The sequence below is a fragment of the Myxine glutinosa genome, chromosome 5 (assembly GCF_964187855.1).
Source record: "Myxine glutinosa chromosome 5, kmMyxGlut1.1, whole genome shotgun sequence".
Classification (NCBI taxonomy): domain Eukaryota; kingdom Metazoa; phylum Chordata; class Myxini; order Myxiniformes; family Myxinidae; genus Myxine; species Myxine glutinosa.
The window spans coordinates 73,432,102-73,451,513 of record NC_136265.1 but is presented as its reverse complement, the minus strand read 5'-3'; the positions used below and the strand labels follow the sequence as shown (position 1 = coordinate 73,451,513).

Here is a 19,412-nt window from a genome sequence, read left to right as displayed (position 1 = left end):
ACCTTACTACAAAATTATGTATAGATGAAAACTTTAATACAAAATTATATGTAGATGAAAACTTTAATACAAAATTATATATATTGATTAAAACTTTACTTCAAAATTATATATACTGGACATTAAAACTTTAATACAAAATTATATTTGGTTTAATACTTTAATACAAAATTATATATGGTTTAAAACTTTACTACAAAATTATATATCTTACTATAATTCACCAAATGTCTGTCCGTCTGTCTGTTCGAAGGTACCACAAAAACAGCTGAACCGATCGCAACGATATTTTGGGTGGGTAATCCTGGGAACCCCAGGAGTAAAATAGGCTATTTAATTTTTCCAATTTCAGCTTTGGTCTCCAGCATTCTCAGGTTTGGACTCCGCATAACATTCGCGTTCGCATAACGCTCATTGTGACGATGTTTTCATTGTGACGATGTTGTTTTCCCGGGTGCCGCACAAACGGCTGCACCGATCGCTGCACAGCTGCACTGATCGGACTCGGTGACCTCGGACAAAGACCTTTTATAAGGACACGGGTTGAATCCCTGCTTGTGAGAATTCCAACCCCCTCCCCGCCATCACGGCCGTCTCTCCAAGTCACATTCCCACGACATATGCGAAAAGGACGACCCAAAACCAATATAAACATCATTAAAAGTAAATAATGACCTCGGCCAAAGTTCAAACAACGTTTAATCTCCACATGAGAATTCCACATAGCTATTTGGGTGGTGTATACGCTAAAAGATCGCTGTCTCCATCGATCTTGCCAAGGCCGTAACACCTATCAGCTCAAAATCCTTTTAACTGTTGATTTGGTAGTTTTTACAATGAAGGAAACACGTATCGGGAGTGCATACAACATCGGGAGTACGAACTGCACGCTTCTTCAGTATCAAGCTTCAAACTCTCGTGGTGGATCTGAAGAGGGGAATGCTTGGAGAAGTGGTGAGCCCTCACCCCTTTTGAAGATATAATTAACAGACTCATTAAATTAAAACAAAAACAGGTTTTATCCTTGGTCAGCTTGTGTTCACACAAAAACAGGCTTTATCCTTGGTCAGCCTGTGTTCACCTCAGTGGTCTCAATCTGCCATTTTGTTTCCACCTACAAAAAAAAGCCTTACTTTTGAAGAGGTCGTAATGGTTTCTGTACAATAAAGAGCTCATCGGATACCTAATCTTTTGAGTGCTATTGTTCGATGTTTCTTAGTTTTCACCTATTTGTGCAATCTGCTTTCATTTACGATGTTATTTCATTCATTAGGAGCTTGGAACAATGTTATCTTGTAAATAAAAGCAAATGAGACATTATCATTATATTTTAATACTTTTAAACAGTCAATTTCTCGTAATTCATAACTTTTGAACACGCAAGCCACCTGTTTTGGAGCAAGGAGGTGGTTTGAGGAGGGAGGGAAGGGGGTTGTTGGATAGGAGATAGGGGAGGGGTGGGAGTTTGGAGGGGGTGGTGTGGGAGTAAGCATAGGATGAGGAAGGGGAAGTGGCGGGAGGAGGGAACCGGCGTTGCGGGTACGTTTGCTTGTCTAATATATGAAGTAGAAAGTGTGTTTGTTTGTTTATGCCTTCAAACCCTGCAAGAACCAGTGAAACCAAACTTTGCATTGCCCCATCTTTCATCTAGAGAAAGGCCACAGGGCTATATGTTTGGATGAAAAATTGATGCCAGATAAAACCAGATAATTGGCTTTCAGGCCTCGATCAGGTCTTGTGCTTATACACTGCGTGGATTTTCCCAGGAATGATCGAGTAATATGTATTGTGAAGATCATATGTTGAGTTTGTTGTGATTTGTTGTCAACACAAATTCAAGCAGCGTGTTTACATGTGCACCTGTTACTAAAAAGATTGCTTTCCACACTGATAACACCTCCATATTCAGGCCTCGAGTGTGTATGTTGCTTATACACCACCTGGATTTTCCTTGGAGCGATCGAGACGTATGTTTTGTGAAGACTGTACATGGAGGTTGTAGTGATTTGTTGTCAACACAAAATTATTATAACATTTCACTGAATTTCTCAAGGCTTAATCTCAGCTCTCAGGGCTGGTTAATGAAGCTAATTGGAAATATTCTTGACAAAAGAAAAGCTTCAAACAATGAAGGAAAAAAATGATTTAATGCAAACAACCAACACATTTGTTAAAAGGAGTGTCACAATAGCATCATAAAACCAAACGACAAGTTTGTACGAAGAACTAAAAAAACCTTTGCTTCAGTCCGGTTTGCTTTGATAAGGGAACAAGTGTAATCTTAAATCTTTCATCACACATCACTTTAAAACCTTCATCCCCATTCCCCCCTAAAAAAAAAAAAACCTAGGCCTCACGTGCAACACAATACATGCAAACACCAACCTCAAACAGGGTACAAACATCAGTGCATGGGAATCATTCGCATTACAAGCACATGCAAAATAATCACTTCAAGTGTGGTTTTTCAATTTTTGCTACAATGTTATGTTTCGTCAAGTACATGTCACCTGCTCCTAGAAAAGTCAGGCCAGAACATAAGCAAATGGGAGGGGATAGCTATGAGCATGCATAAGGGACCGTGATGGGTCTCCGTGGGTGATAGCCACAAGCGCCGCCGGTTCTGGTCCGGTCCGACACAAACAAACCAAAAAAATGAGGCTTGACTGGAACTGACCGAGCCAGGCGCCGTTCCTTCAGGGCTGGACAAAAAAAAAAAAAAGTGAAATTCAATCAGGTAATTCAAATAAGACCCAACAATCTGGATCATCGCATACTATCATGCCTAAAGCCCGGCAAACCAAACACAGCGAGGCCCCAGCCGGCCCAGATACGGCCACAGGCCTGGGTAGGAAAGTTGGACGCCCCGTTCGCTTCACCGAGGCCACACTGCACCTGCAGTCGTCGACATCGTGGAGGCCTGCCGGAACTGCAGGAACGCCCGGGTGTCGCGTGGCAGAGCCTGACAGCACCATTAGGCTACTCGTGCTCGGATTACAGGCCCTCAGGTGTGGGTATTTGCCTTGCGACGTCGAGTGCTACGTTTCCCATGTGGAGCAGGTACCTGGTCACGTCCTCTCCTGTGCTGGTTGTTATCTGTAACGGGCAAAGGAGGATTCATCATTGCGGTCGACAGCCTAGATTAGATTACATCTCCAAGAGCGCAGTCAAAAAAATTCACGTGCACAAATTATTAACGAAGAAAACAACAAAAACTAGTACGGCACTTGGTAGGGTGCATACCTCCACCAGGCTGTACAGTTTATGGGTTTGTATACTACTGATAGACTGGATCTGCATCCAGACCTGAACCCCAAATCTAATCGGCTTGTTCTTGTCACCGACCCAACTTATCCACCAAGTTTTGTCATAATCCGTCCACAACTTCTTGAAATATCATGTTACATACAGTCGCATTACTCAATGGTGAACAATGACTTTAAAAAATTATTGCATCCGGATCCAGATATTCACCAAAATCTAATCATTCGTCGATTTATTGTGACCAGTGAGGTACCTGTGCTACGTACGGGTGGGAGGCCAGAAGCAAACAGACAATGCAGAAACGGCGAATGCTAAAGCATGAAACCAATAAATTCCACATTCCTGTAGCAACTTCAATCGCACCTCAGACATGGACAGCAAGTTCGTGAAGGACTTCCATGAAAAACGTACCCGTTGGCACACGGGTACGGTACGTTTGTTCTCTACCCAGTCAATGGCGAATTTGCATATGGTGATCCACGAATTCACGTTTAGAAAGTAGAAACCGTCACGTCATTTCGTCATTAACTTGAACTCGATATCTCTCTTTCCATTCCAAACAGCCTAACTCCAATCACAAATTAAATAACTAATATAAAAAATAAACTTTTAACAACATTCGTGACATAAACAAATATTTAAATCCTGATGTGAAGTTCCGTACGATTGCGTGAATACAATTACGAATTCAAAATCGTAATTGTATTCATTGAATTCCAATCATCAATTGATACTTCAACAAAACGATTAACATGATTAACGTTTAAAGATTTAACATTACGATTGAATGATGGTTGTATTTGGATATTTTCAAACCCGCGCATTGCCGTCATCTGTCCACTTCCGCATTCGCGGCAGGTTCATAATTGTCATCAAAATCTAAACAGTATTTGTAGAATTTCAATAAAAGCCACATCACTGTTCATATCGGTAAATATTATTCCATCGTGTTTGGAAAAACTGGAAAATTGGAAAAGACAATATAGCCTATTTTACTCCCAGGAGTCCCAGGAATACCCACCCTAAATATCGTTGGGATCGGTTGAGCCGTTTTTGCGGTACCTTTGAACGGACAGACGGACATTTGGTGAATTATACAGACTTGGCATTCAATATAGAATTTTTTTTTTGTGGGGGTGAACTTCCTTTTCAAGATGTCTTAGAACCAAAAGTTCATAGGAATTATGTTGAAATTATTCTAGATTTTGTTAATGTGACCTTTAAAAGGAACAAAACCCACACTTGACATTTCGAAACAAATAAATTGATCCTTGAAAGTGATGTAAACTGATATCGAGTCTGTAGTAAGATACACCAAGTTTCTTCCGTATCCGTCATAACCTTTTGAGATGTGCTCACAGACAGACAAACAAACAAGACAAACAGGGGTGAAAATATAACCTCCAGCCACCTTCGGTGACGAAGGTAATAAATGACCGGGGAAAAAAATCACATTGTTAATCCACATTTCATTCTCAATTGGTTGTAACAAAGAGAGGTGCACCGATAGCATCTGCAGTTTTGTAACTTTGCATGATGAACATTTAACCAAAGAAACCGATTACGGATGGTCTCGAACCAAAGTAACTCTGCAATTTGCCAACAGACGTGGTCAGTGTCCTTTTGCAGTGTTCCACAACAATTTTCGGACATGTTCCAGCTTCTACTCATTCTGTCGCATTTGGTCCGAAATCTCGGCTCTCTGCTCACCTTCACTCTTTCATTCCTCTTTTCTCCCGCCTCTGGAACAAACTCCCACACTCACTTCAATCACACTCCTCCCTCCAGGTCTTTAAAACAGCTGTTCACCACCATCTCTTATCTTCCCCCATCCAAAACCTTGATCTTTTCTACCCCCACTAATTCACCCCAGATCCACCTTGTTTGAAATTCCAACTTCTTTCCTGGAAGTCCTGGCAGTGTCCATATGTTTTATACCTCTCCCACCCCCACCCTTCCCATGCCTCCACCCCAAAGCCCTCTCCCTCCCACAGTTCTCTCGATGTCTCCATGTCTCTCGGTCCCTGCTCTCAAATGTTGTGTTTGTGTCCTTCCCTCTCTCTCCCCATCTTGTCTACCGCTCCCGATGTTATTTGTTTTATGTGTCGGTTTGTCTTTCTGTGTGATTAATGTTCGCTCTTTCACGAGCCTCGATCTTGTATACAAAAAAAAAAAAAAAAAAAAAAAGAGCCCAAAGACCCCAAACACCCAAAATACCCCAAAGACCCAAAATACCCCCAAAGACCCAAAATACCCTGAAAGGCCCTTAGGATCCAAAAGACCCTGAAGACCCAAATGGCCCCGAAGACCCAAAAGACCCCAAACACCCTGAAGACCCAAAAGACCCTGAAGACCCAAAAGACCACAAAGACCCAAAATACTCTGAAGACCCAAAAGACATCGAAATGATCAAAGATGCCTATCCCTCTGAAACGACGTTTGGTGAGGTGCGCGGAGTGTGTCGTGTCATGCTGGTCATGACAGTACAGCAAATCAAATTCAGTCAGGTAATTATTCTCAGTTTAAACAAGCCCGTGCCTCTGTGACGACGTGTGGTGAGGCGAGCGTAGCGAGTGGATTCACGCATGCATTGCAGGGTGGGGTAACCGGTCAGAAGCTGAGGCACGAGATCGAGCACTCGATATTGCACCAAAAGGCATAAATGGAGAGCATTTCAGGGATACGGATAAAGACGTCGGTGGACGCTTCAATATGAGGTGCCCGAGATCGGCGTAATCGGCGTGCTTCGATTGACACCGTACGATAAAAGCCACACTTCGTCGGAGTACATACGTGTGCTAAATGCAATTTTAATGGATCAGGATGGTCATGGCAACATGCAAGTGGATTCGGTTCTGGAGAAAAAATACGAGTTGTTGCACGACTTCAATATTTACACTGACAGGATATTACAGGCACGAAGACCAAATGTACTGTATTAAAAGCGGACAAAGAAAGGAGGTGCACAACAAGAAGAGATATCGCGTGTATCTGAAAGGCCATGAATCTGAAAGGAAAAAAAGACTGGGGATGGCCAAGTTGTCGGATATCAAGACAGAACTACAGAGAATACAGTGATCATCAATAGACATGAGCACTCACCATGCACGTGTGTGCACACACACACACACACACACACACACACACACACACACACACACACACACACACACACACACACACACACACACACACACACACACACACACACACACACACACACACACACACACACACCGAGCTATAACAGGTAACGAAGGACCCACGACACCAGGTCGCAACCTACTTCGCAATTCTTGGGTCGGTGGTTCTGGAGACGAGTCGGCGTAACTGGGAACGTCTTCACACTCTGAAAGGAACTGCATGGGTTGGTGAGACAGAAAAATGGGTGTTAGGAACAACTTGATGGACTTCGATTATTTTTGTCAATTGATGAACAAGATAATTTTGTGGTGGGGAGAGGGCAAGCTCTTCGGTGTGGTTTCAGGTGTTGATCATCTTGATCATCATCAACATGATCTTGATGAACGACACCTGTTCAATCACACTTATGGCTTCAGCTTTGAAAATGACGGAATGTTAAATGTTCACCAGAGTAGTTTGGTCAAAGGTGCACACAGTTCTGGATCATGCGTTTTGGGAGTGAAAGTGACAGTTAAGTGATGAATGCTACATTTGTTCCGCATCACGGGTTTGCGGGGTTCTTACACAGGAAAGTAAATAAATCCCCAAGTCCACGAACTGCCTGTAGTTGGTGAAGACAACGCAAGCACACAACGGTGGCTGGAGCAGAGCTCCAGCGGAGTCGTCCGCCAAGAGATTTTCAGCAGTCACGTCGTTGCGTCGAGTACGCACACACACGCGAGAGTCAAATTCCGTTACAAACAACCACGACCTGGCTTCAAATGATGTGCGTGCACTACGCAACGTACGCGTATCTGTCAGAATGAAGTTCTTCAGTCAGGATGAAGAAAGGAACGCCGATTGGCAGATTGCATTACCAGCATAAGCAACGCGAGATCGAAGCAGCACCCGGTTTTACGATCTCCATCCGAGGATGAGTTCGTGTCGGGTTCGGTAAGGCTCGGAGGGAGAACGAGGCGTTATTTGAATGGGGAGACTGACGTGTATCTCGTCGTTGATCGCAAGCCTGTGGGGCATGCCCGAGCGTTGCAGTCCAGCGTTTTAGCATATCGGGCTTTAATATAACTTCAGTAGGGGTGTGTGGTAGGTTGGGGAGCAGCGGGAGGGAGCTGGGGGGAGAGAAGGGGCCGATATGGGTCCGCAAGGTGCTCGGTAACTGCATTACTATTAGATACCGCATTTTGCATTAGCCTTGATGTTACTATTCCAAAATCTCCTTTGTTACTGTTGTAGTGCAGAAGGTGCAATACCTTATCGCGGGTTGGGGTCCAGCGAGCATAGGCCACCATGCCATACAAACACAAGAGTGTGATCACTGCCTGTGGAATGAGCACAAACAAGCAAAAACAAAAAGAAATTAACGATCAACTCATTTTTACAAAACCCGCTTGCTTACCACCTTACCCGCTTGCTTACCACCTTACCCGCTTGCTTACCACCTTACCCGCTTGCTTACCACCTTACCCGCTTGCTCGTCTTCTCCAATAAGATAAAACAAAGTGATGGAGAACGTTACAATAGGATAACATCCTCCTTACAAACCCTAAATAGACTCGTTACCCACCCTGAGAATAGCTCGGGTGTCTGGTCTCCCCTCTGGGCTGCTTGCTCTGGTTTCAATTCCCAAACTAACTATAAACTGCCACCCTGGTGGCCCAGCAAGCAAGAAATTGTATCAACGACGGCCTTTGGAGGGAGGAATGCTTAAGCCGACTGAACCGTCTACTGACAATCGCTTATGGAGGTTAATGATGCCACCGGACATTTCAAAAAGACTAGGCCTTTATGTGCCGGTATCCTGGCCAAATGTCCAATTACCGTCTGGATCGAAAGGGCAGAAACGGGGGTTTCAGGTGGCATCGTGGTAGCCACATTAAATTATGCAAACCGGTCAGGAGTTGCATTAGCCTGGGTGAATAGCCGAAACCGCCCTAAAGCATTTAGAGCCGCTTGTTTCTGGCTTGATTAAATTTAAATACATCTTCTTCATCTTCGTTTTAAGAAGTAACAATGACAAGTCAACATTTGCATATGTATAAACCACCTTTAGAGGTTTGCATATGTATAATGAAGACAAAATAACAATTCATTTTTCAAATCTGTTTTTAAGTTTTTGCACCGACTTTGTGACCAAACATTACAATTTATACATGTACTCCAATACAACAACTACAGCACTTCATTAAACTGTAGAGTTCACAGGACACGATACCCGGCCGCGCGGTGTTACTTAAATTTTAATAAAATAGCGATTTTAACAATTGTTTGAAAAAAAAAATCTGAAAATTTAGTGCTATTGAAGTAGTCCAGAAGCAGTCCTGAACACCACCCTTATACACCTCCCTATTAAACGTTTATTTAAATCGAGGAACTGCAAAACTGTAGGGTGTTGGAAGTATTATGAAAGACGATTTGCGTTCTACAGTGTTGAAGTACATAAAAAAAACCACCTTTAGAGGCCATTTTTCCCCGCAAGCGGGGGTTGGCCTTTTTCGGGAACCGTGGTAGTTGTTGTTTTTCGGTCCCCTTTTTGAAGCAATGTTTTACGGCCGGATGCCCTTCCTGACGCCAACCCTTTTTGCCGCCTTTAACGACAAGCAGGGAATTACCAGTGAACTGGTACTCAATTAGCCGACCTCGGAAGGATGACAGGCTGAGTCAACCCCCCTGGCGTTAATTCAGCAATCGACCGGGTTTCGAACCCAGGATCCTAGGATCCTAAGCTGACACCCTAGCCGCTAGCCCAACACCAGGGTTAACACCAGGGTTTAATTATGTTGAAGTACATAATTAAATTTAAATAAAATAAAGATTGTAAAATGCGTATAAATAAATTAATTCCAGAATTTACTGCCATAAAGCGAGTAATAGTTAGGCAGTTAAGAGGAAGCATCGTTCATTTTTTCAGGAAAGCACCAAATTTGACACAGATGTAGTATGGACCTATACAATTGTTTTCCTGAGGGGCGCCCAAAAATTCAAAAAACTCAAAAAATCCAAACAAATGTCCTGGATGCCGTGAAAAATGGGAGAAAACGGGTATTGATTCGAACTGCAGATTCTGATATTGTGGTCTTGGCAATAGCACACTACTTTCCCTACCAGTCACACGGTGTGGAGGAACTCTGGATTGCCATTGGCATTGGTAAAAGCTACCGCTACCTTGCCATCCATAAAATTGCCACCGGCCTTGGCCGCAGGAAGTCCGAGTCTTTGCCATTATTTCATGCCTTCACTGGCTGCGACACAGTGTCATTTTTTGCCCAAATTGGGAAAAAGACAGCCTGGAAGGCTTGGGAGGCATACCCCAGCATCACGCAGACCTTTCATGCTCTCGCTTACAGGCCATCTGTGGACGCTATTACTATGGAACTACAGAGCATAGAAAGATATTGTTGCGAATATGGAATTTGGCCTCCATATCCGCTTGTAAATATTCCCCTATTTCTCCAATACTCCCCAACTTTCCCCAATCCCCCATTCCCTAGTCCCATTGCATGTAAATAACACTCAGTAGAGCCGACCTTCCCCTTATTCCCCCATTAAATGTCGTGCCCAGGTCCACCGCACCACACGTAGACAACTTTCGGACATCTTGCTAGTTATTCTTAATCTATGTCAGTTAAGGCCTCGTCTCCATTAATTATGACTCTTCGTTGCACCAGAATGTGATTATATGGCATCAGTAGTGAGTTTAGGACCTTTCCCATACCTCCTTCCATCTTCCCATACCTCCTTCCATCTTCTTCCCCAACCAACTATGGCTGCAGCAACGGAGGGGATGGGGGCGGCGCGGCGGCGCGGGGGAGGATGCGTCCTCACACCGGCTCGATTAGCGCCATTGACCACGCGCTCCACGGGGTTACCAGAGGGGCTGGCTGTCAGCTCCTCGTCAAGGGCGGAGCCTGGTAACCCCCCCCCGCACCCAATCAGAAGGGCGGACCGATTCCATCTGGGGCGGAGCTAACGAGCCGAGGGCGTGTCACTCCCCGCCGGATATACGTGGCGACTTAGCGGACGTGACGAGAGATGCGCCCCCAGCTGGAAAAAGAAGGACCTGTGAGCGCTGAAACAGATGCGCCTGAGTTTGGAGAGGCCTGAGAAAGACCCGCCTGAGAAAGAACGTCACCTTTGAGCGCTGCGACGAGACCTCCCCGCATCTCTGGACCGAACCGTGTTGATCCTGCCCCGAGCCCAGGTGCACCTGGAGCCATCGCTACCTGGCCTTTCCTAGCCATCAACCCCCGTGTGAGTCAGCCTTGTCCCGTTTACCTGTCGTCTGTCCGGGGATAATATAAGATTGTGTCTAAGTGCTTGTCTTTCTATGTTGTACCTCTCGTCCCTGTAATCTGACCTTCCGTAACGAATATAATCTCCTCCGGAGGTCTTGAGAACCGTATCCCTGGTGTCGTCATTTTATAACCCAGCCGGGTGTCTTCTTTTTCTTATTGAGCCAGCGTAACGCGACTTCGTCAACGTCGAGTATAGTCGGGTAATTTGTGCGGACACGACGGCCATTCCGCTCGGCCCACTTTAACATCAAAGTCGTGTCTGTAACAATATGTTGCCATCCTCTATGACCGGACTACCGAGATAAAGACAGTGAATTACATGCGCCGACACTTGTTCACGAAGAAGGCAAGAACAATTGATCACATTCCTCCAACAGCAGACGCCTTCGAACAACACCTAAAACGTGCATGTTTTCAGGCTGGACACGTATGGAGTCAGGCACTTGTGCCCTACCCAGAACTTCCATCACCAGCTGATTGGGGCTGGATGAAAACAGGGACTTCTTGGACACCAATTTGGACCACAATACCACTGATACAGGAGGCATGTTCAGAGCTTACAAGCTGCCATTGTAAGTCGGCCTGTAAAGGCAACTGTAAATGCTCCAGGGAAAATCTGCCCTGCACATCACTGTGTGACTGCGATGGACAGTGCTTGTAGTACTACGCGTCTGTGCGAGAGCCTCCACCTTTCAAGTGCCCACAATATTTTAAGTTAAAACTGCAACTGTGTGTAACTTTGATTAATTAATACCATTCCATTGTTATCAGAGACCAATAAAACAATGTGTTAAAACAACTTGGGATTGAAATTTTACCTAAAATACTATGAGAGATTCAAGGAAAATGGAAACACCATGGTGGCCATCTTGAAATTAAAGATGATGGATGCCAATCTTTATGCAATTGATCCCATTGGATTCAGAGACCATGAAAACATGGGGTAAGACACTGGAACTGTGCTGTTATCGCTCATAGTATAGAGGTTATTGAGGGAAATAGGTCACAGAGGGCAGTCATGTTGAAATTCAATATGGCGGCCACCAGGGGTTCTGAATTTTTGGGCGCCCTCAGGAAAACAATTGTATAGGTCCATACTACATCTATGCCAAATTTGGTGCTTTCCTGAAAAAATGAACGATACGCCCTATTTTTCGGCCTTAACTGCCTAAGTATTGGGCCAAATTCAGAGACAAAGTGATTGGGCCAAATTCAGAGACAAAGCGATTGGGCCAAATTCAGAGACAAAGCAATTGGGCCAAATTCAGAGACAAAGCGATTGGGCCAAATTCAGAGACAACGCGATTGGGCTAAATTCAGAGACAAAGCGATTTGGCCAAATTCAGAGACAAAGAGATTTGGCCAAATTCAGAGACAAAGCGATTGGGCCAAATTCAGAGACAAAGCGATTGGACCAAATTCAGAGACCAAGTGATTGGGCAAAATTCAGAGACAAAGCGATTTGACCAAATTCAGAGACAAAGCGATTGGGCCAAATTCAGAGACAAAGCGATTGGACCAAATTCAGAGACCAAGTGATTGGGCAAAATTCAGAGACAAAGCGATTGGACCAAATTCAGAGCCAAAGCGATTGGGACACATTCAGAGCCAAAGCGATTGGACCAAATTCAGAGACAAAGCGATTGGACCAAATTCAGAGCCAAAGCGATTGGGCCAAATTCAGAGACACAGCGATTGGACCAAATTCAGAGCCAAAGCGATTGGGCCAAATTCAGAGACAAAGTGATTGGACCAAATTCAGAGACAAAGCGATTGGACCAAATTCAGAGACAAAGCGATTGGGCCAAATTCAGAGACAAAGTGATTGGGCTAAATTCAGAGCCAAAGCGATTGGGCCAAATTCAGAGCCAAAGCGATTGGACCAAATTCAGAGACAAAGCGATTGGACCAAATTCAGAGCCAAAGCGATTGGGCCAAATTCAGAGACAAAGCGATTGGACCAAATTCAGAGCCAAAGCGATTGGGCCAAATTCAGAGACAAAGAGATTGGACCAAATTCAGAGACAAAGCGATTGGGCCAAATTCAGAGACAAAGTGATTGGGCCAAATTCAGAGCCAAAGCGATAGGGCCAAATTCAGAGGCAACGCGATTGGGCCAAATTCAGAGACAAAGTGATTGGGCCAAATTCAGAGACAAAGTGATTGGGCCAAATTCAGAGACAACGTGATTGGACCCAATTCAGAGACAAAGCGATTGGGACAAAGTCAGAGACAAAGTGGTTGGGACAAATTCAGCGAGAGAGCGATTGGGCAAAATTCAGAGACAAAGCGAATAGGTCAAATTCAGAGCCAAAGCGATTGGGCCAAATTCCGAGCCAAAGCGATTGGGCCAAATTCAGGGACAAAGCGATTGGGACAAATTCAGAGACAAAGTCTTTTGCTCAAGGTCATCTGCCAGCATCCTGGAAATCAGCTAACATTACCGCTTTACACAAAAAAGGTGCAAAAACAGATCCTTGCAACTACAGACCAATCAGCCTGCTCCCAATTATCAGCAAAGTCATGGAATCCATCATTGCTTCGGATATGAAATCTTTCCTCTTCTCCAATGGCTTGATCTCTGATCATCAATTTGGTTTCAGACCAGGTCACTCTACTCTGGACATGCTGCTTCTGCTGTCTCAACAATGGATGGAGGTCCTCAATGCCAAACAGGAAATCAGAGCCGTCTCCCTTGACATATCACATGCCTTCGATACGGTCTGGCACCCAGCTCTGCTCACCAAACTCTCCTCCTATGGTATCCATGGAAATCTCCATGCATGGCTTGCGGACTTCCTCTCTGGTCATAGGCAACGCGTGGCCCTGAATGGATTTCTCTCATCTCCCCTTCCTGTTCAGGCTGGAGTTCCCCAAGGCAGTGTGCTGGGCCCTGTGCTTTTTCTGGTCTTTATCAATGATCTCTCCGACTCTCTGGAAAATCCTCTCTATCTCTTTGCTGATGACTCCACTCTCTGCCGCTCCATTCCTCTTCCCTCAGATCGGCAGTCTGCAGCCTCCTCACTCTCTGAAGACCTGGACAAAATCACAGACTGGTCAAACAAGTGGAACATGTCTTTCAATCCTCACAAATCTCACTCTCTTACTATGTCTCTCCGAAAAGATCGACTGGACAACCCTCCCATCTACTTTCTCAACAATCCTCTCCAAGAAGTTCTGTCGCTCAAGCTTTTGGGTCTCACGATCTGCCATGATCTTTCTTGGGAAAACCACATTTCCAAGCTGGCCTCCAAAGCCAGTCGCCGACTGGGCATCCTCCGTCGTGCGAAGTCCTTCCTCGGCACACCTGAGCTCCTCACCACATACAAGGCTTTCATCCGCAGCTCAATGGAATACTGTTCTCCCCTATGGGCTGGTGCTCCTGCCTCACATCTGGCTCGGCTTCACGCTGTTGAATCCAAAGCTTTCAAAATCATTGGAATCTCCCGCGATGAAGCTATCTCTGAGGGCCTTTCACTCACTCACCGCAGGCAGGTCGGTGGTCTTTCTGTCTTCTACCGACTCCTCTCCGGCCTTGCTCCCCCAGCTCTCTCTGTGCTCTGTCCCCCAAATATTCCTACAGGTCGCACAAGATCTGCCAGCAACCCTCTGATGGTTAAACTGCCGAAATCTCGGCTCTCTGCTCACCTTCACTCTTTCATTCCTCTTTTCTCCCGCCTCTGGAACAAACTCCCACACTCCCTTCAATCCCACTCCTCCCTCCAGGTCTTTAAAACAGCTGTTCACCACCATCTCTTATCTTCCCCCATCCAAAGCCTTGATCTTTTCTACCCCCACTAATTCACCCCAGATCCACCTTGCTTGAAATTCCAACTTCTTTCCTGGAAGTCCTGGCAGTGTCCATATGTTTATACCTCTCCCACCCCCCCGCCCCCCCTTCACATGCCTCCCCCCAAAGCCCTCTCCTTCCCACAGATCTCTCGATGTCTCCATGTCTCTCGGTCCCTGCTCTCAAATGTTGTGTTTGTGTCCTTCCCCCTCTCTCCCCATCTTGTCTACCGCTCCCGATGTTATTTGTTTTATGTGTCTGTTTGTCTTTCTGTGTGATTAATGTTCGCTCTTTCACGAGCCTCGTCTTGTATACAAAAAAAGAAAAAAAAAGAAAAAAAAAAGTGATTGGACCAAATTCAGAGACAAAACGATTGGGCCAAATTCAGAGACAAAGTGAATGGACCAAATTCAGAGACAAAGCGATTGGGACAAAGTCAGAGACAAAGTGATTGGGACAAATTTGGAGAGAGAGACCGATTGGGACAAATTCAGAGACAAAGCGATTGGGTCAAATTCAGAGACAAAGTGACTTCCTCTCTCGTCGTCGTCAATGTGTGGCCCTGAATGGGTTTCTCTCATCTCCTCTTCCTGTTCAGGCTGGAGTTCCCTAAGGCAGTGTTCTGGGCCCTGTGCTTTTTCTGGTCTTTATCAATGATCTCTCTGACTCTCTTGAAAATCCTCTCTATCTCTTTGCTGATGACTCCATTCTCTGCCGCTCCATTCCTCATCCCTCAGATCGGCAGTCTGCAGCCTCCTCACTCTCTGCAGACCTGGACAAAATCACAGACTGGGTAAACAAGTGGAACATGTCTTTCAATCCTGATAAATCTCACACTCTTACGATGTCTCTCCGAAAAGACCGACTGGACAACCCTCCCATCTACTTTCTGAACAATCCTCTCCAAGACGTTCTGTCGCTCAAGCTTTTGGGTCTCACTATCTGCCATGATCTTTCCTGGGAAAACCACATTTCCAAGCTGGCCTCCAAAGCCAGTCGCCGACTGGGCATCCTCCGTCGTGCAAAGTCCTTCCTTGGCACACCTGAGCTCCTCACCACATACAAGGCTCTCATCCGCAGCTCAATGGAATACTGCTCTCCCCTCTGGGCTGGTGCTCCTGCCTCACACCTAGCTCGTCTTCACGCTGTTGAAACCAAAGCGCTCAGAATCATTGGAATCTCCCGCGATGACGCTATCTCCGAGGGCCTTTCACTTACTCACCGCAGGCAGGTTGGTGGTATTTCCGTCTTCTACCGACTCCTCTCTGGCGTTGCCCCCCCAGCTCTCTCTGGGCTCTGTCCCACAAATATTCCTACAGGTCGCACAAGATCTGCCTGCAACCCTCTTATGGTTAAACTGCCAAAATCAAGACTCTCTGCTCATCTTCACTCCTTCATTCCTCTTTTCTCCCGCCTCTGGAACAAACTCCCTCACTCTCTTCAATCCCACTCCTCCCTCCAGGTCTTTAAAACGGCTGTTCACCACCATCTCTTATCTTCCCCAATCCAAAACCTTGATCTTTTCTACCCCCGCTAATTTCACCCCAAATCCACTTTTTTGAGGTGACTTTTGTCTTCTTCCCTGGAAGTCCTTGGTGTCCTTGCGTTTTATACCGATCCTGCCTCCCCCCAGGCCCTCTCCCTCCCACACATCTCCCGATGTCCCTGCTCTCAAATGTTGTGTTTGTGTGCTTCCTCCCCTTCTCTCCCCATCTTGTCGACCGCTCCCCTTTTTATATACTTTGTTTGCTTGTTTGTTTGATTTGTTTGTTTGATAAATGTTAGCTCTTTCACGAGCCTCGACTCTGTATACAAAAAAACAAGAAAAAAAAAAGAAGTGATTGGGCCAAATTCAGAGACAAAGCGATTGGACAAAGTCAGAGACAAAACGAATGGACCAAATTCAGAGACAAAGCGATTGGGACAAAGTCAGAGACAAAGCGATTGGGACAAATTCAGAGACAAAGTGATTGGACCAAATTCAGAGACAAAGTGAATGGACCAAATTCAGAGACAAAGCGATTTGGCCAAATTCAGAGACAAAGCGAATGGACCAAATTCAGAGACAAAGCGATTGGGACAAAGTCAGAGACAAAGCGATTGGGACAAATTCAGAGACAAAGCGATTGGGACAAATTCAGAGACAAAGCGATTGGGCCAAATTCAGAGACAAAGCAATTGGGCCAAATTCAGAGACAAAGCAATTTGGCCAAATTCAGAGACAAAGCGATTTGGCCAAATTCAGAGACAAAGCGATTGGGACAAATTCAGAGACAAAGCGATTTGGACAAATTCAGAGACAAATTGATTGGGCCAAATTCAGAGACAAAGCGATTGGGCTAAATTCAGAGACAAACCGATTGGGCCAAATTCAGAGACAAAGCAATTTGGCCAAATTCAGAGACAAAGCGATTGGGCCAAATACAGAGACAAAGCGATTGAACCAAATTCAGAGACAAAACGATTGGGCCAAATTCAGAGACAACGTGATTGGACGAAATTCAGAGACAAAGTGATTGGGCCAAATTCAGAGACAAAGTGATTGGGCAAAATTCAGAGACAAAGCAATTGGGCCAAATTCAGAGCCAAAGCGATTGGGCCAAATTCAGAGACAAAGCGATTGGGCCAAATTCAGAGACAAAGCGATTGGACCAAATTGAGAGACAAAGCGATTGGGACAAAGTCAGAGACAAAGCGATTGGGACAAAGTCAGAGACAAAGCGATTTGGCCAAATTCAGAGACAACGTGATTGGACGAAATACAGAGACAAAGTGATTGGGCCAAATTCAGAGACAAAGCGATTGGGCCAAATTCAGAGGCAAAGCCATTGGGCCAAATTCAGAGACAAAGCGATTGGGCCAAATTCAGAGGCAAAGCGATTGGGCCAAATTCAGAGACAAAGCGATTGGGTCAAATTCAGAGACAAAGCGATTGGACCAAATTCAGAGACAAAGCGATTGGGACAAAGTCAGAGACAAAGCGATTGGGCCAAATTCAGAGCCAAAGTGATTGGGCCAAATTCAGAGACAAAGCGATTGGACCAAATTCAGAGACAAAGTGATTGGACCAAATTCAGAGACAAAGTGAATGGACCAAATTCAGAGACAAAGTGATTTGGCCAAATTCAGAGACAAAGCGATTGGGCCAAATTCAGAGACAAAGCGATTGGGCCAAATTCAGAGACAAAGCGAATGGACCAAATTCAGAGACAAAGCGATTGGGACAAAGTCAGAGACAAAGCGATTGGGCCAAATTCAGAGACAAAGCAATTGGGCCAAATTCAGAGACAAAGCGATTTGGACAAATTCAGAGACAAATTGATTGGGCCAAATTCAGAGACAAAGCGATTGGGCCAAATTCAGAGACCAAGCGATTGGGACAAATGAAGAGACAAAGCGACTCGGCCAAATTCAGAGACAAAGCAATTGGGCCAAATTCAGAGACAAGCTACAGTAAAATGAAAGACTCCTCTATCTATTCATGTTCCAATTCGTGTTCAGAATTAACATTCAATTTAAACAAGCTGTTCCTCGGTCACAATCTGACGATCATAAACTGATAAGACAGACAGATGGACGGACATTAACCAATTGTTTAACTCCACTTATTCGCTTCTCGTGTGCGGGGTAACTACTTCAAGCATTTTTGTGGGGACGGCGTGATACTTTATGCATTCCCACCTTTCGAACCGACTGACAAGGCCAGACGTGGGACTCGAGTTGATATTGGCAGGAATTTGGAATTTGATATTGGTGCCGGCGATAACTCACATACTCTTCATGAAGGACACAGTGGAATCTTTAACGTCCACTAACTAATGCAGATAGACGCGACACCCAGTGTAACGTCCAGCCAAGGGACGGCACAAACATTTATGCCTTGCAAGGCCTGCGTACCATCAGGACGACAGTTTGTCATCGGGTCGAGATTCAAACGCAGGCTGGGCAGCTCAGAGGTGAGTGCGCGACCTCTGCATCATCCTGTCAAGAGGAACGGCTAAACACGTACATTGTACGAGTATTATAGGACTTTTGTTGCTGCTAAGTCTTACGAAGAAATCCCGAATGAGATCCCAAAAAAACTCTCCTTTGACTGGACATCTCTGAAACAACATTCTCTTAAGGTCCCTTTCCCGTTCTTTTTCCACAACGTCTAGGGTGCGCGAGAAAAGTTTTTACAAAAGTTTCGAGATGAAGAGAAGCCCGTGAGGCAATCGTACCATGCAAATGAGCCAGAGAAGGACTGAGATGACCTGCGTCTTGGAGAAAAGGTCAGAGCCAAACTTCACGCACACCGCCGCTTCCAAGAAAGAGATGGCACTGCGAAAGAAAATGCAACAAAGTGAAGCCAATAATGAGAAGAGAGATGCAAGGTGAAGGAAACGTGGAATGGAAGAGGTGGTACCCGCATATGGTTGGAGAATGGGAGATGGAGAAGTAAAGGCAAATGAGGGACGGTGGAAAATGGGACAAAGGAGGAAAAGCGCGAGGAAACAGGGAAGTGCAGACTGGTTTTGTGTAAGGTAATTGCATGATGAGCAGCACACCTTACCCAAACACCCAGCACTGGGTCCCGACACGTTTGCACTGAGTGTCAGTCAGGTAAGCGTAGTATTGCCTGCACATTGGGGATGGGGAAGGGGCATGGGGGAGTGGGCGTTGGATGAGAAAACAAATTACATTTCCGTTTGGGGGAACATACCAAACAGCAGGACTGAGGGGAAAATATAGGGAAACTTGGAGAAATAAGGGATGTGAGGAAGAGTGAGGGCAAGGGCGGTACACAGGGAGGACAACATTGATTGAGCCACAAACTCTCGATCACATAAGTGAAAGGAAAAACTGAAAACCTGGAAAGAGGTGGGATGCTGAAGTTAATTGGGGTAGAAAAGATCATGGTTGTGGGTGGGTGGTGGCCCAAG

At 45.3% G+C, this 19,412-nt stretch overlaps 1 protein-coding gene across 4 annotated transcripts in view; it reads right to left on the bottom strand.

The window, feature by feature from the left end:
- Positions 1 to 2,128: 2,128 nt before the first annotated feature.
- Positions 2,129 to 19,412, bottom strand: part of PTDSS1 (phosphatidylserine synthase 1) — a 38,117-nt gene continuing 20,833 nt past the window's right edge. For 2 of the 4 annotated variants that reach the window (XR_013623502.1, XR_010984494.2), the window contains exons 10-15: positions 19,043 to 19,108; positions 18,711 to 18,810; positions 7,659 to 7,727; positions 6,551 to 6,623; positions 2,896 to 3,096; positions 2,129 to 2,702 (exon numbers count right to left, since the gene is read on the bottom strand). Coding sequence is in view for 2 of the 4 variants with exons in the window: in XM_068116933.2 (XP_067973034.1) it covers positions 3,005 to 3,096; positions 6,551 to 6,623; positions 7,659 to 7,727; positions 18,711 to 18,810; positions 19,043 to 19,108 (400 nt within the window). In the remaining 2 variants the exon portion in view is untranslated. Of the gene's footprint in view, positions 3,097 to 6,550; positions 6,624 to 7,658; positions 7,728 to 18,710; positions 18,811 to 19,042; positions 19,109 to 19,412 lie in introns of all 4 variants that reach the window. The other 2 variants (XM_068116933.2, XM_078778197.1) reach the window with 1 other exon arrangement.